Source organism: Camarhynchus parvulus, chromosome 26 (genome assembly GCF_901933205.1).
Source record: "Camarhynchus parvulus chromosome 26, STF_HiC, whole genome shotgun sequence".
In the NCBI taxonomy this organism is placed as follows: domain Eukaryota; kingdom Metazoa; phylum Chordata; class Aves; order Passeriformes; family Thraupidae; genus Camarhynchus; species Camarhynchus parvulus.
Window position 1 is genome coordinate 939877 of NC_044596.1, and position 15089 is coordinate 954965.

At 59.8% G+C, this 15089-nt stretch overlaps 3 protein-coding genes across 3 annotated transcripts in view; 1 reads left to right on the plus strand and 2 right to left on the minus strand.

Moving 5' to 3' along the window:
* Positions 1–839, minus strand: part of NAV1 (neuron navigator 1) — a 74527-nt gene extending 73688 nt beyond the window's left edge. Inside the window, 1 exon segment of the mRNA XM_030965683.1 lies at positions 705–839. The gene's annotated coding sequence lies outside the window, so the exon portion shown is untranslated.
* Positions 840–2626: 1787 nt separating this feature from the next.
* Positions 2627–11105, plus strand: RNPEP (arginyl aminopeptidase). The gene is given in 12 exon segments (XM_030965686.1): positions 2627–2647; positions 2650–3048; positions 3639–3779; positions 5383–5531; positions 6189–6305; positions 6421–6656; positions 7415–7528; positions 7786–7898; positions 8229–8337; positions 8926–9150; positions 9732–9874; positions 10849–11105. Coding segments are annotated over 12 exon segments (1932 nt in total). The 3' UTR covers positions 11014–11105.
* A 1839-nt stretch (positions 11106–12944) lies between these two features.
* Positions 12945–15089, minus strand: part of LZTR1 (leucine zipper like transcription regulator 1) — a 36001-nt gene continuing 33856 nt past the window's right edge. Inside the window, exon 20 of the mRNA XM_030965902.1 lies at positions 12945–13741. Within this exon, the coding sequence (XP_030821762.1) occupies positions 13625–13741 (117 nt within the window). The 3' untranslated portion in view covers positions 12945–13624. The remainder of the gene's footprint in view (positions 13742–15089) is intronic.

The window sequence follows — 15089 nt, forward strand, 5'->3', positions numbered from 1 at the left end:
CACTCGGCGGGTCTTCACTGCTTCCCTCCACGGGGTGACGGCACCTCCGTGTCTCAAGGGGCACGGCCTGAGATGAAGTCATCCCAAAGTTTTCCCTCTGTCCTGTGCCATCCCGGTTTGGCTGCAACACTCCCAGCTCCAAGCAGTGTGGGGATGGCTGCTTCACCCCGGGTGCTGGAGGATCCCCATGGGAAGCACCCATGGATGCCTACAGCCCAGAAGCACCTTCCCATGTCAAAAATGAGGGCAGACACCATGACCTGCCAGTGCCGACCTGCTCTGCCCATGGAAAGGAGATGTGGGGCAGCAGGACACACATTTTCAACAGCCCCCATGCTTCAGTTTCCCCCATCACCCTTTGCTGGCCATTTTGTGCTCCCCAGGACTGAACTGGGGAGGCACCACAGCGTCCTCCTGCAGTCCCCCTCTGCCGGGGACAGGAATTGGGGGTGTCCAGGGGACACGGGAATTTGCCAGCCTGGTCACACTGTAGCTCCCACTGCTGAAACAGGGTCTCTGTGGAGAGGTGGGGACATCATGGGGCACAGGATTGGGGACGCGGGGGCTGCCCCGAGTGTCAGGCTGTGCCACCCCGACAGCTCCTCGGTCTCTGCCAGCATCTCTCGTGTCACCGCTGTTCCCCGCAGCACGACCCCATCACCTCGGTCCTCAGCAGGGTGTTCCCCATCATCTGCCGCCCTCACCGTGGCCAGCCAGTCCCCGATGGGGTGTCCCCCTTCACCCCCGCTGTCCCCTCTGTCAGCGCCGATCCCCGCAGGATGACCCAGCCGCTGTGTCCCCGACCGTCACCGCCAGTCCCGCCGGGGTGTTCCGCACCAGAGCCGGTCTCCACCGGGCTGTCCCTGCCTTCCAGGGCCACGCAGGATGTCCGCACACCCCCGCTCCCAGCGGCGTGTCCCGTGTGCCCCAGTCCCCCCGGTGCCCCGCTCACCGCTCGCTGCCCCGTCCCGCGCGGCCCCGCCGGCAGCGCCCGCAGCCGCCGCCGGTGGCGGAGTGACAGCGCGGCCGGGGACCCGCGCGGGCCGGGCCGGCGGCCGGGGGAGGAGTCGCGCAGGCCCGGGCCCGGCCCCGCCGCTCCGGCCGCCCGGGGTGCCCGCCCCGGCCCCCGGCCCCGACCCGGAGAGGCAGGTGCGGGGCCGCCCGTGCCCCGCTCGGTCCTGGGGGAGGTCCCGCCCGATCCCCGCTGCCCCCGGGGCCGCTCGGCTGCCGAGACGCGGCGCCTGGAACCGGCAACGGAGCCTGAGCCGGGGAAAGCCCGTGGAGCCCCCAGTTCCCCCCGGGACACCCCCTCCTCGGATTTCTCATGGATCCCACATGGCTGCCCTGACCCCGTGGATCCCCCACGGATCCCTCTCGGCATCCCTCCTCGAGTCTCCCTGGATGTCCCCACGAGCCCCCCCGGTGGGTCATCCCTCGATCTCCTCCCCATGGATCCTGACATTGTCCCCCATGGACCCCCCAGCAAATTTCTTATGGATCCCGGCCCCATCCACCCCCACCCCCCTCTTCGCCGGGTCCCCCGCCATGGATTTTCCCTCTGTCCCTCCCTGATTCCCTTGCTGGATCTTGCCCCACCTGATCCCCAGCTCTGGATCTCCTCCCCATGGATCCTGACCCCCTCTGGGTGCCCCTATATTTCCCCGGATCCCACATGGATCCCCCACACCCGGACACACCTGCCTCCCCCGGAGCTGTATCTATATCCTTCCTCGAGGTCCCCCTGGATCTTCTCACGGACCCCTGTGCTGGGTGCCCCCTTCCCATCCTCTCTCTGTGGAGCCCGACACGAACCCGGCAAAGGATCCTATTTTGGATCCCTATGGACCCCCCTGTCCAGGGGTGCCCCACCATGAATTCCCTTGATCCATGGATTCCCAGCCTCTGAATTTTGCTGCCCTCCCCGGCCCCCCCATGGATCCCCACCCATAGATCCTCCTAGATTCCTTGCCCTAATGAATTCCTCCCATCCCAATTTCCCCCAGACATCGCTCGATTCTGCCCAACCCATAGATTCCCCCCTTCTCCTGAATTCTCTCTGGAAGACCCATAGGTCCTTCATAGATCCCACTACATCCCTGTAGCATGGATCCCACCCCATGTCCCCTCCATCCCCCCTCATGGATCCCCCACCCATGGATCCACCCTATAGATGTCCCTCCATCCCCACCCATGGATCCTCGATGGATCCCACCCATAGATTTCTCTCCATCCCCCACCCATGGAACCCCAAGGGAATCCCCCCATGAGTCCCCTCCAATTCCCACCCATCGGGGGTCCCCTCCATCCCCCACCCATGGATGAATCCCCTCCATTCCCCACCCATGAGTCCCACCATGGGTCCCCTCCATCCCCACCCACGGATCCCCGATGGATCCCACCCATAGATTTCTCTCCATTCACCACCCGTGGAACCCCGAGAGAACTCCCCCTGGGTCCCCTCCATCCCCCACCCATGGATGGGTTCCCTCCATCCCCCCTCCATGGATCCCCCCCGGGGTCCTCTCCATCCCCGCTCCGCGGATTCCCCGCCCCTCCATTCCCCGCCCTCCGGCCCCGCCCCGGCCCCCCGCCCCCGGCCCCGCCCCGGCGCGGTCCCGGCGCGGCGATGGCGGCCCCGGCGCAGGATGTGGCCGCGGTGCGGGCCCGGCCCCGGTGCGGGACGCGGCCTCTGCCAGCAGCGCGGGCCCGTGGTCGCTGCGGCACCTGCACCTGGACCTGCGCGTGTCCTTCGCGGCCGCGGGCGCGGGGCGGCTCCAGGGGCGGGCGCGGCTGGAGCTGCGCTGCGAGCGGGACGGCGCGGGCGGCGCGGAGCTGCGGCTGGACGCGCACCCCGCGCTGGCCGTGAGCCGCGCCGCGCTCCTGCCGCCGCCGGGCGGGCCCGGGGACGCGGCCGGGCAGGCGCTGCCCGTAGAGAGCCGGCCCTTCGCCAGCTATGGCAGCGCCCTGCACATCGCCCTGCCCCAGGCCCCCCGCGCCGGGCAGCTGCTCACCCTCCTCATCGACTACGAGGCGGGCGAGGGGCCCGGGGTGAGCGCGGGGACACCGGGGGACACCGGGCCCGGGGGGTGGGAGTTCACTGGGGACACCGCGCCCGGGGTGAGCAGGGAGGTGCTGGGGAGCACCGGGCCCAGAGAGAGCAGGGGGAACACCGGGCCCGGGGTGAGCAGGGGGACACTGGGGAGCACCGGGCCTAGAGAGGGCAAGGGGACACCGGGGGAACACCGGGCCCGGGGTGAGCAAGGGGACACTGGGGAGCACCGGGCCTAGAGAGGGCAAGGGGACACCGGGGGAACACCGGGCCCGGGGTGAGCAAGGGGACACGGGGGAGCACTGGGCCCGGGGTGAGCAGGGTGGGGCGAGGAGATACCGAGCCCAACAGGTGATGGGTTGGATGGAAGGGACACTGAGCCCGGTGGGACACCCAGGCCCACAAGGACCGGGAGTACACTGGGTGTGGACTGGGGGCCGCCAGACCCGGGGGGAGCTGGGGAATGGTCCAGGGGACACCAGGACTGGAGTGGGCAGAGCACCCCTGGGTGAGGAGCCCCTTCCCAGCTCCCTCCACAGGGAGCAGCTGTGGTCGAGCTGCCCCTCACTGGGGTTTTGGTCCCCCCCAGGTGTGCTGGCTGTCCCCTGAGCAGACGGCGGGGAAGCAGAAGCCCTACATGTACACCCAGGGCCAGGCTGTGCTCAACAGGTCCTTCTTCCCCTGCTTCGACACCCCCTCAGTCAAGTTCACCTATTCAGCCACTGTGAAGGTAAGCGAAGCCCCAGGAGCTGCCCCGGCCCTTCCCTGACACCCAGCAGCAGCAAAACCCTCCATGAGTGCAAAGTTTGCTGGGGAAGAAAGTCCAAAGGAGGCCATGGAGATGATCCAAGGGCTGGAGCACCTCTGCTGTGGAGCCAGGCTGGGAGAGCTGGGATTTCAGCCTCCTGACAGCCAGGCTGTTCAGCTGCAGAAGAGAAGGCTCTGAGGAGACCCAAGAGCCCCCTTCAGTGCCTAAAGGGGCTCCAGGAGAGCTGAAGGACTTGGGACAAGGATCCAAGTGCCACGACAAGGGGGAATAGTTTCCCACTGCCAGGGGGCAGGGTTAGATGGGATATTGGGAAGGAATTCTTGGCTGTGAGGGTGGGCAGGCCCTGGCACAGGGTGCCCAGGGCAGCTGTGGCTCCCCCTGGACCCCTGGAAGTGTCCAAGGCCAGGTTGGACGGGGCTTGGGGCAGCCTGGGAGAGTGGAAGGTGTCCCTGCCCATGGCAGGGGGTGAGACAAGATGATCTTTAATGTCCCTTCCAGCTTAAACTGCTCTGAGCTGTGGGGTCCCTTGCAGGGAATGTGCCAAAGCCCTGGGGCATCACAGCAGGGACACTGCTTCAAACCCAACTCCTCAGGCCCCAGCTGAGAAATCACTCACCTGTCCTTGTGCTGTTTTTCTCTTAGATGCCCTTTTGGATGGAGACAAGCAGCCCCAGGGTGCTGCTGCCTCTCCCCAGTTGCAGTGCTGGTGCCCAGGAGTGGGTGCATGTGCTGGCCTGGCTGTGCTGCCCAGAGCTCCTGGCACCTGTAGCAGGAGGGGCTGAGTCTGGGGGAAAACAGCTGGGCCATGCTGGGTCCTGGTGGCAGTTCTGGGGCTGCCAGACTTCCAGGAAGGAGCAGCTGCTGTTGCCCAAAGATGGCACTAAATCCAGATCCCCCCTTGTCTGTGTGGGCATGTGGTGACACTGCCACATGTGCCATCCTGCTGTGGGCGAGGGGAATGTCTCATGGTGTGACACCATCCAGTGCCAATGGCGTGTGGTGGCATCAGCTGGTGATGCCAGGATTGATTTATTTTGCTCTCCCAGGGCAGAGCCCCTCTGGTGCCACAGGGTGAGCGTGGGATGGGCTGAGCTCTGGTGTGAGCTCTGTATTCCCTGTGCACCACGGGGCTCACCCCCTGCTTGGGCTTGGGCACACTGGATCAGTGTCCCTGGGCTCAGCCCAGGCTGGTGGATTTGCCGTGGGTTCTACACTGGCTTGGGAACAGGAAAAATGAGTTGTTGTGCAAGAACTGGGAGGGGAGTCAGCGGCTGAGGGATCTGCATCCTCTGCCCTTCCACACCTGCAGCTCCAGCATTTTCTTATCTCCTGGTAGCTCCAGGGGCACCTGGGGCAGCTCCAGGTACTCCAGCATTGCAGGGATGCAGCTGAGTGGGAGCACGGGGTCTCCCTGCTCTGCTCCCCAAAGCCTGCAGTGCCCCTGGCCCTGGCACCTTCAGGCTGGGACACATTTGCCATCAGACACTGTGGTGTCCCAGCTGCTTAGCTGGCCTGCCACTGTGTGTGCTGCGAATCTAATGGGTGGCTCTGTCCCCATGGTCAGGTCCCCGAGGGCTTCACGGCTGTGATGAGTGCCACGAGCTGGGAGAAGCAGAAGGACAACACCTTTGTATTCAAGATGTCCCAGCCAATCCCCTCCTACCTCATCGCTCTGGTTGTTGGGGACATTGTGTCTGCTGATGTTGGCCCAAGGTAAGGGGCTCAGGAGGGCTCCAGAGCTGTGGCAGCTGCGCAGTGAAGCTCCTGTGGCAGCCACTTTCTGCTTCTCCCTGCTCCACGGGGCTCTGGAGAGCAGAGACACATGGCACAGTCAGTCCCAGTGGCAGCTTCAGTGGCTCGTGGGTGATGGGATTTTGAGATCAGTGGGAGAATGGTGAGTGTGTTGATCTCAAGGCCAGTCCAGGCTATAATTCAGTGGTTACTTGAGACAGTGATGGTTGTTCCTAGGAGTAGACTAATGATGAAAATTAGATTTACTTGTGTCTCCAGATGGGATGAAGGTCCTTCTCAAACTGGAGCTTGAAAAGGAGCCTTGATGCTGTGTCTCCTCACCTTCAGGAAGGTCCCTGCACATGAATGAGGGCAGTGGGTCCCATGTGTGGAGGATCCCACATCTCCTCACAGGCTGGTGCTTTCTTGAGTTCTTGGCTGCCACTGCAGCCATTCAAAAGCCCTTTGACATTCAGACAAGGAAAGAAATGACAGCAGTTTGCACTATTGGCCTCTTTAGATGCCTTTATCAGCAGGGTTTTATTTTTCTTTGGAATAATCCTGTGCAATTTCTGTCTGATGGAGCAACAAGGTGAAAGTCCCTTAATGGTTAAACTTCCTCTTCTCTGCCCTTGGCAGGAGCCGTGTCTGGGCCGAGCCCTGCCTGATCGAGGCTGCCAAGAAGGAGTACGATGGGGTGATTGAGGAGTTCCTGGTGGTTGGAGAGAAACTCTTTGGACCTTATGTTTGGGGCAGGTATGGCTGGAAGGTTCCTGAAGGATCTGGTTCCTCCAGGACAGGGAGAAGTTTCCTTCTGTCCCCAGCCCCGTTTTCAGGAGGAGCAGGGTCTGAGCGCAGCCTTCCCTGGCAGGTACGACATCCTGTTCATGCCGCCCTCCTTCCCCTTCGGTGGCATGGAGAACCCCTGCCTCACCTTCGTCACGCCGTGCCTGCTGGCCGGGGACCGCTCCTTGGTGGACGTCATCATCCACGAGATCTCCCACAGCTGGTTTGGCAACTTGGTCACCAACGCCACGTGGGGCGAGTTCTGGCTCAACGAGGGCTTCACCATGTACGCCCAGAGGCGCATCTCCACCGAGGTCTACGGTGCGTGGCCCTGCCTGCCTGGGGGGTGCTGAGCCCTGGGGGTCTGGGGTCTGTCCCCCAGCCCAGGGCATCCCTGCGAGTGCCCCTGGGGATGGAGCCTGTGCTACATCTCAGAACAGGTGAAGGGCAGCAGCTGCAAGGCCCTGTAAACTGAAAAAGAGTAGGTTTGGATTAGATATTGGGAGTTTGGGAAGGCACTGGCACAGGTGGCCCAGAGAAGCTTTGGCTGCCCCATCCCTGGAAGTGTCCAAGGCCAGGTTGGAAGGGGCTTGGAGCCACCTGGTCTAGTGGAATCTCCCTGCCCATGGCAGAGGGTGGAGCAAGATGATCTTTATTGTCTGTGATTTCTGGTAGCCTTTGCTCTGAGATGGACAGTTCCCTGCAACCCCTGCCAGGAATGTGGACGCTGTGTCCTCGCCTCACCTTCCTCATCCTCCTGCAGCTCCCATGTGGAGCTGATACCAGCTGTCCTTAGCTCCCCGCTGGACGCACAGTCCTGTCCAGAAGCTTGTGCTCTCCTGGCACAATTTGCTGTATCCACATGAATTTAAGTGGCTCAAAAAATCTCTCCCTGCCTGGGGCTGGGTTGCCCCACGTGCCCCCCTGCAGCTCTGCCATCCCAGCTCCTCGTGTGTGGGTTTCCTGCTCTCCCAGCTCGTGCACTGATGCTGTTCCTCTCCCGCCGCAGCGCCCGCTGTGCCCGCAGTGCGCAGGGGTCTGGCCAGGCTCCCCGAATGCCTCCGCTTGTCTCTGCCCAGGTTTGCCCTACACCTGCCTGGAGGCTGCCACGGGAAGGGCCCTCCTGCGCCAGCACATGGACGCCACCGGGGAGGACCATCCCCTCAACAAGCTGCGGGTGGTGATTGAGCCAGGTCAGTGTCCCCGAGTGTCCCTGGGTGCCCCTGGGCTCTGGGGGAGCGGGATAAGGATAGGTGGGCTGGGGACCAGCCTGTTCCATGGCTGGCAGTAACACCAGCACGGGTGATGGGACCTGGGAGAAACGATGGCTGCAGGAGGGATGGGATAGGCTGCACCCAGCACTGATGGGGGAATCTTGCTGCATGTGAGGGCTGTGTTGTTTTGCAGCTGGGCAAAACAGAGGATTTCTGATGGTTTTACCTTTTTCTAGGTGTCAATCCAGATGACACATACAATGAAACACCCTATGAGAAGGGGTACTGCTTCGTTAGCTACTTGGCCCATCTTGTGGGCAACCAGAGCAAGTTTGATGCCTTCCTCCAGGTGGGTGTGAGCTGTAAAATCAAAATGCCACGGCAGGAGGCCAGGGCACAGCAGGAGCCTGGGAAGGACAGGCTGAGAGGGTGGCTGGGGAGAGGAAGAAGAGGTGGGAAATGGGAATGTGAATAGGGGAATAAGATGAAGGCAGAGCCTCGCCTTATGCTTGCAGCAGGTGCTGGGAATGTTGAGGGGTATCCCTGGGGATGCAGGGGGCTGGGAGCCCCTGGAGGGAACAGTGGCTAGAATGGGTTCCCCCATGAGGTGGAGCAAACAGAGGCCTGGGCAGCACTGCTGGGTGACAGTGTCTGGCATCAGCCCCATCTGTCCCCACAGGCCTACGTGAACCGCTTCAAGTTCCAGAGCATCACTGCAGACGACACCCTCGGGTTCTTCCTGGAGTACTTCCCAGAGCTGAAGGAGAAAGGCGTGGACTCCATCCCAGGTCAGCACAGCACCATCCTGGCCAGGGAATAGGAGCTGCCCCTTCTCAGCCCTGCTCCTGTGGGTGTCAGAGCAGCCCATGTCCCCCAGAGCCTTTGCACATTCCTTTGTGTGTTTTACTGGAGATGCTGCTGCTGCCAGCCCGGCTCTGTCGGAGCAGGCACGGGTGGCACTGGCCAGCTGGGATCAGGCCCAGGCTTGGGCACGTGCCAGCTCAGCCTGATTTTTTTCCATTCAAACCCAGTCCCTGCTTTGCACTAGGGTGCTGTTTCATGGGGTGTCTGTGACTCAGCCTGGTGAGTCTGGTGAGCACTGGGATCAGGTCCAGCCAGCACTCTGGGCTTGGCCCAGCCTTGCTGGAGATCCAGGCTTGGCAGGAACTTTCTATGCTGGAGCTGGTGGTGCTGGGGCTGATACCCACAAGCACACCCTGAGCCCATGTGTCTGATGGCCTCACCCCATTAGTTTGTGGTGGTCACCGTGCTCGGGCAGGTTTGGTGGCACTGGGAGAAGGTGGGAGGCTCTGGGCAGCAGCAGCTGGTGGGGGCTCAGGGCTCTGTTCCCAGCTCTCCATCCTGCCTCGCTGCAGGGTTTGAATTTGACCGCTGGCTGAACACGCCGGGCTGGCCGCCCTACCTGCCTGACCTGTCCCCGGGGCAGCAGCTGATGAGGCCGGCGGAGGAGCTGGCAGAGCTCTGGGCAGCCGACAGCCTGAACATGGAGGCAATCGAGGCCGTGGACATCATGGGCTGGAGGACGTACCAGCTGGTCTATTTCCTGGATCAGGTCCTGCAGAAGTCCCCCCTGCCTGAAGGTGAGTGCCAGGGCACTCCCAGGGCTCTGGTGCCCAGAGGAGACACAGGATGATGTGCCCAAGTGCACCCAGAGGGCACACTGTGGGGACACTCGGGTGTGTGGCCATCAGCCCCTCTCCAACTGCTCTGCTCTGGTTCCAGAGAGGCCTCGGTGTGGTGGAGGATGGAGAGCCAGGGGAAGCATGTCCCTGGATTTATGGGGACATGTGCAGTCCTGCTGTCCCCAGGCTGGCTCTGCTGGGCTGTGTCCCCATGTCACTGCAACTCTCCTTGCCCTCTTTGCTGAGGAATCTCCCCCCACTTTGTGCTGGCACCCCAAGGCACCAGCACGTGGCCCTGCAGGGCTGCCCAGCCTGGGAGGCCCAACAAGGGCACCGTCCTGCCCAGGGCCAGCAAGAGCCTGGGGTGCTCCAGAGCTGGGGGTGGGGGGCACTTGGGCAGGGGCCAGGGCTGACTCGAGGCTGGGAGAATGCCAGAGAATTTGCAGCACAGCTGGGATGGACTGACAGGGTTCCCTGGGAGCAGGGGTTGGGAGCTGGGTCAGAGCTCCCTGGGGGATGGTGACGCACCCCTCTCACAGGAAATGTGAAAAGGCTGAGCAAGATGTACCCCAAGATCTCCAAGGCTCAGAACGCTGAGCTGCGGCTGCGCTGGTGCCAGATTGTCCTCAAGAACAACCTGGAGGCTGAGTACAGCAAAGTCAAGGACTTCCTGCACAGCCAGGTTTGTCCCTGGGCACTGGTGGCAGTGCCCAGCAGCTTGCCAGGGGGGAGAGAAGGGCACAGGGCTTTCAGTGCCAGAGAGACAGGGGTTGGCTCTCACTTTTGATAGTCCCACAGGATGGTTTGGGTTAGAAGGGACCTTAAAGTTCATCTTATTCCACCCTGTGCCATGGGCAGGGACACCTTCTACTAGACCAGGTTGCTCCAAGCCCCATCCAGCCTGGCCTTGGACACTTCCAGGGCTGTGCCAGGGTCTCACCAATCTCACAGGGAAGAATTCCTTCCCAATATCCCATCTAACCCTGCCCTCTGGCAGTGGGAAGCCATTCCCCCTTGTCCTGTCACTCCAAAGTCCCTCTCCAGATCTCTTGGCACTGGAAGGGGCTCTAAGGTTTCCCTGGAGCCTTCTCTTCTCCAGGTGAGCACCCCCAGCTCTCCCAGCCTGGCCCCAGAGCAGAGGGGCTCCAGCCCTGGAGCAGCTCCATGGACCCCTCTGGACCTGCTCTGTCCATGTGTGTCTTGTGCTGGAAGCTCCAGATCTGGATGCAGTGCTCCAGTGTTGGGGTATTATGAGAGGGCAGAAATTCCCCCTCACCTGCTGCTGGGAATGAGCCCAGGACACAGCCGGCTTTCCAGGCTGGGAGAGCACATGGCCAGGTCACACTCAATTTGTCACCCAAGTCCTTCTCTGAAGGGCTGCTCTCCATCCCGCCATCCATCCTGTCCTGACCCAGGTGCAGGACCCTGCACTTAGCCTTGCTGAACTTCATGAGCTTCTCAGGGTCTGCTCCTTCTCCAAGGTTCAGGTGCTCTCCCCTCTCCAGGTGCTGCGGTGCCAAGGGCTGCCCACGGCAACGTTCCCCACCCTGTGCCACTTGCCGTGCGCTCTGTGCCTCGCCAAGAGCAGAGCAGGGGAACGGGGAGTGTCCCCGCCGGCGGGGCGGGGCCGGGGCTGTCACTGCGCTGTCCCCGCAGGGCAAGCAGAAGTACACGCTGCCGCTGTACCGCGCCATGTGGGGCGGCTCCGAGGCCACGCGGGCCCTGGCCATGGAGACCTTCTCTGCCACGGCCCCGCAGCTCCACGTCAACGTGCAGAACTACGTCAAGAAGATCCTGGGCTTGGCAGCGGCCGAGGCCTGAGGCAGCCCGGGCTCTGCCCCTCCGCCGGTGTTCCTGCTGGCAGGACCTCAGTGCCTCCCTCTCACATTTCCTTATTAAAATGTGTGATTTTTTCTCAGTGTTCTTCCTGTTCCCAGTGAGCCACGGGCCGCCTTAGAGTGACTCCCTGCCCCGCTGCCAGCCCTGCTCTGGGTGCTGCTGGCACCTCCTGGTGCTGGCACTGGAGAGATGGGCTTTGCCTTGGTGCCTGCAGGGCTGCAGCAGCTCGTGGCCCTGACCCACACTGCTCCTTGCTGGGCTCCTGCCCAGCTGCCACAGATGTGACGATGGGGACATGGGGAGCTGGTGCAGCGTGGCAAAGCTGGGACCTCCTGGCTCCAGTGCCCTGAGCTGCTGCTCCAGAGCAGTTGGGGATTGCTTCTCTGCCTTGCTTTTTGCCACCACACTGGGGCTCACACTGGGTTGGAGGAAAGGGGTGCTCCTGCTCTCCCACCAGCAGTCCCAAGGGCTTTAAAGAGCCAGTGGGGCCTGCATGTGGCAGAGACTGTAGGAATAAGACAAAGCTGGACAGCCAGTGTTCTTTATTCCTTATCAAATGCAGGGATACGACTGCACAAATTCCAGTAGAGAACTGGCCAAGGCTGCAGGAGCATCAGTAACCTGAGAGCCTGCTGGCCATACTGATAACAGGGTGGTGATAACAAGAACACCTAACTGCCCTGGGAAGCTCATGTGTACCCCACAGTCTGTGTGTGTGGCCCCTACAACACCTCCCATCCTGTGATCTCCTAGGAAACTGGGGTGTCCTCTCAGAGAGGTGCATGGTCCTGGCATTTGCACAGCAGCAGCCCAGAGGCCAATCTCGATGGGCTACAAGTGTTCACAGTAAATCTGACCCAGCACTGTGGTCCCTACAGCAGTTCCTGAGCCCAAAGCCCCCCCAAAGCCAGGACCCCACAGTGCCTGGTCAGAGGTTGTGCATTTCCTCACAAGTGGGCTCAGGATTTACAGAGGGCTGGTTATGGCACGTTCAGCCTGAGAGAATGAGGCTTCCCTGGGCAATGGGTGTCCTCTAGTGGATCAGCATTACTGGAAATAGACTGTAGTGTTGTTACAAGTTGCAGTGTAGAACCTTTCTCTAGCTGCCAGCCTGGTTTCCCAGGGAACACAAAGCCTGTCAGGACAATTATCATGACCTCTGGTAAGGGACTCCCCTGTCTATGAGGCATCTGGAAACAATCCCTCTGGATTAAAAGAGCCCTTGGCTCTCAGAAGCACCTGTCACCTCTGGTCTGGCTCACCTGAGCAGGCCACCAGGGAGACAGAGGGGTGGTCCCTTGAACAGTTCCCTTGGATTAAACCTGTGTTCCCCATTGCCCAGACTGCAATCCTCTTGGCATGTGCAGGTGTGCCAGGCTCTGGGATGCTGATGAGCAGCTCACAACTGCTGCTCCAGGAACACTTCACTGAATGAAAATCATGGCTGCACGGGTGGGAGTGTGAGGGCTGGGAGCTGCAAGTCTCGACTGGGATCCTGCACCACTCCAGCTTCAGACAAGCAGAGAGCAGCCCCTGCAGCTGGAGCAGGACAAGGTTTTGATTTCCAGCTTGTCACTCCCTCCCAGGGCAGCCCCAAGGGCTCTGGGCAGGGCTGGGACAGTTCCACCACCAGACACTTTACCAACACCATCCAGCTGTGAGGAGAGGTGGGAAGCATCCAGCACAGAGCTGGGGGCTGCAAGGGAGGGAACAGCAGCTGCTCCTGCAGAGGCTGGAAATGGCATTCATTCACCTTCCTGCAAAGGCAAGGGCTCACAGAGACACTTCAATATAAAATTAGTAACAAGATGTAACACACTTATTTTTAACAATGTGACCTTCATCAAGCACAGAACGTTTTTTGCTTAATTTTTTTCCAGAATGAAATCCAAGTCAATCATGAAATGCCAGGAGAAGATGTTAATTCTTTATTAATAAATAGATTTAGAAAGGCTTAGCAAGACAGGATTAATGGATTTGATGGTCAGAGAGGACTGCTGTAATCTTCCAGTCTGACCTGCTGCAGAGCATAGGTCTGGATTCCTGCAGCCCACCAATCCAGGCAGCTGCACAGGGGCTTATCTGTTAATCCACACCATGGAGTCTCTGAAAAGTCACTATATTCTGGTCCAAGGGCCAATCTCCCTGTGAACACCACGTGCTCTTGTTCCCAGTTTCATTCTGACTTCCCCTTACAGCCCTCAGGCTGGGTCAGCTGAAGCTCTTTAAATAGTATTCTTTAAATATTGTATTTCAAAGGATTAGTGACTCTTACTCATGACTGCTTGATTTTACATTATGAAAGTAATAATGGGCTTGATTATGAACTTCGTAACTCCCCAAACCATGTGGAGTTAATTCATGCCTGCCATGATTTCAAGTCTACATTTGGGTAACAAATGTAACGAAGTCCAAACGCTGCACAAAGGTACAAACCCAGCAAATCCAGAGAGCACCTCAGCTGTCCCTGCTCCTCCAGGGCTGCTGTAATGTGCAGACACCGAGCTGCTCCATACTCAACAGTAAACCAGAGCCAGCTCTGAAGTGCCAGTGTTTTTCAGGAACAAATGAGAAGGTGGTTTCCCAAGGCATGTCATATGTCTGCACTCAGCTCTGCACACTGCTTGTCTGAGATGTGGGTAGCTAAGGAATCTATGATGTCAAGGAGGAGGAGCTGACTGAGCGAGCGGAGATTTGGCAACTTGGAGACCTTCAAGGAAAACAAAACAGAAAAAACAGGAAGAAATTAAAACCCTCCCCAAATCACAGCTCATGTATTACCCTTTTACCCTTGGCACCCCACAGCAAGTCCAGCTGGGCACAGATGGTGCAAGAGATCCCAGCTGTGGGGCTGGGCTGCAGGGAACAGACCACAGGGCTCGAGTCAGGGCTTAGAACCAAATTCAGACTGCTGGGAGTGGGGAGCAGCAGGAACCTGCCCCCAGAGCTGCCCTGTGGGTACTGACAGCCCCACTGCTACAAGACACTGACTGAGCACTCTCCTAAGAGCTGTGCTGACCAGCACAGCCTGAGCTCAGATCTGTGGTTTTGCACTGAAAATGTGACTCAGGGCTTGATCCCTTTGCTGCTGTGCTCCTAAGGAAAAAGCTCTTCTCAGTATCCATTGCTGGCTCTGCTGGCATTCTTCCTGCAGTCAAAGCAGGTCACTGGAGCACTTGCCAACAAAAACCTCCACCACATCAGATAGATGAGAATCTACAGCAAACTTTATGCTTTTGGACTGTTCAGAAGCTCAACTGTTTGCAAAAAGGAGCTGTACACATTCCTTCCTTGTCCTCACCCTCATGGTAAGGAGCCAGTAGTCCCTCTGCCCCGAGGCACTAACACACAGCCAGCTCCAGGCAGACCGTGCCCCAGCACTCACTCACCCTCCTTACCTGAACTGACATTATCACCTCGCTCTAGGGAGCTGCACTGGGATAAATAAAGATCTCCTGAGCAACCTCTGAAGGCCAGGAGGGAAATGGCTGAGGGTGCTTTCAGGAAGAGCTCAGGACGTGCTTGTAGCAATATCCCAGTCTAAGGATCTGCCAGGACTGGGAGGGAAAGAGACCCCCTGAGCACTGGTGGGATCTGCCCCCACCCAAGGCACACACTGCAGAACAGATCAGGGTGTCACTGCAAACACAGCACAACAGCAGGTTTATTAGGGCTTTTGCACAACACTGACACACAAGAGCCTGAAAACACATTGCCCAAAGCAGTGAACCTCTGGGAAACAGCTCTTCAGTAATGTTCCTGCTGTGGGGAAAACTCCTTAACAGTCCAAATCCAGAACAGCATCAAGTAACTGGAAGAACAGGAGATCCCACAGCCAGGGAGCCAGTCTGCCTGAGCTCCAGTGACCCACAGGGCTTGTGCCTGAGAACAAATCCCCCTCAGAGCCCATGGCTGGCCCAGGAGCAAGCAGAGTGTGTCTGTGCCCAGCCACACTGAGTCACCCAGCTCAGGCCAAGAATCACACACTGAGGCCTCTCAGGCCAAGGGAAAACATTGCATAATTGAGATTTCTCCGTGCACATCTGCTTGACAGTCTT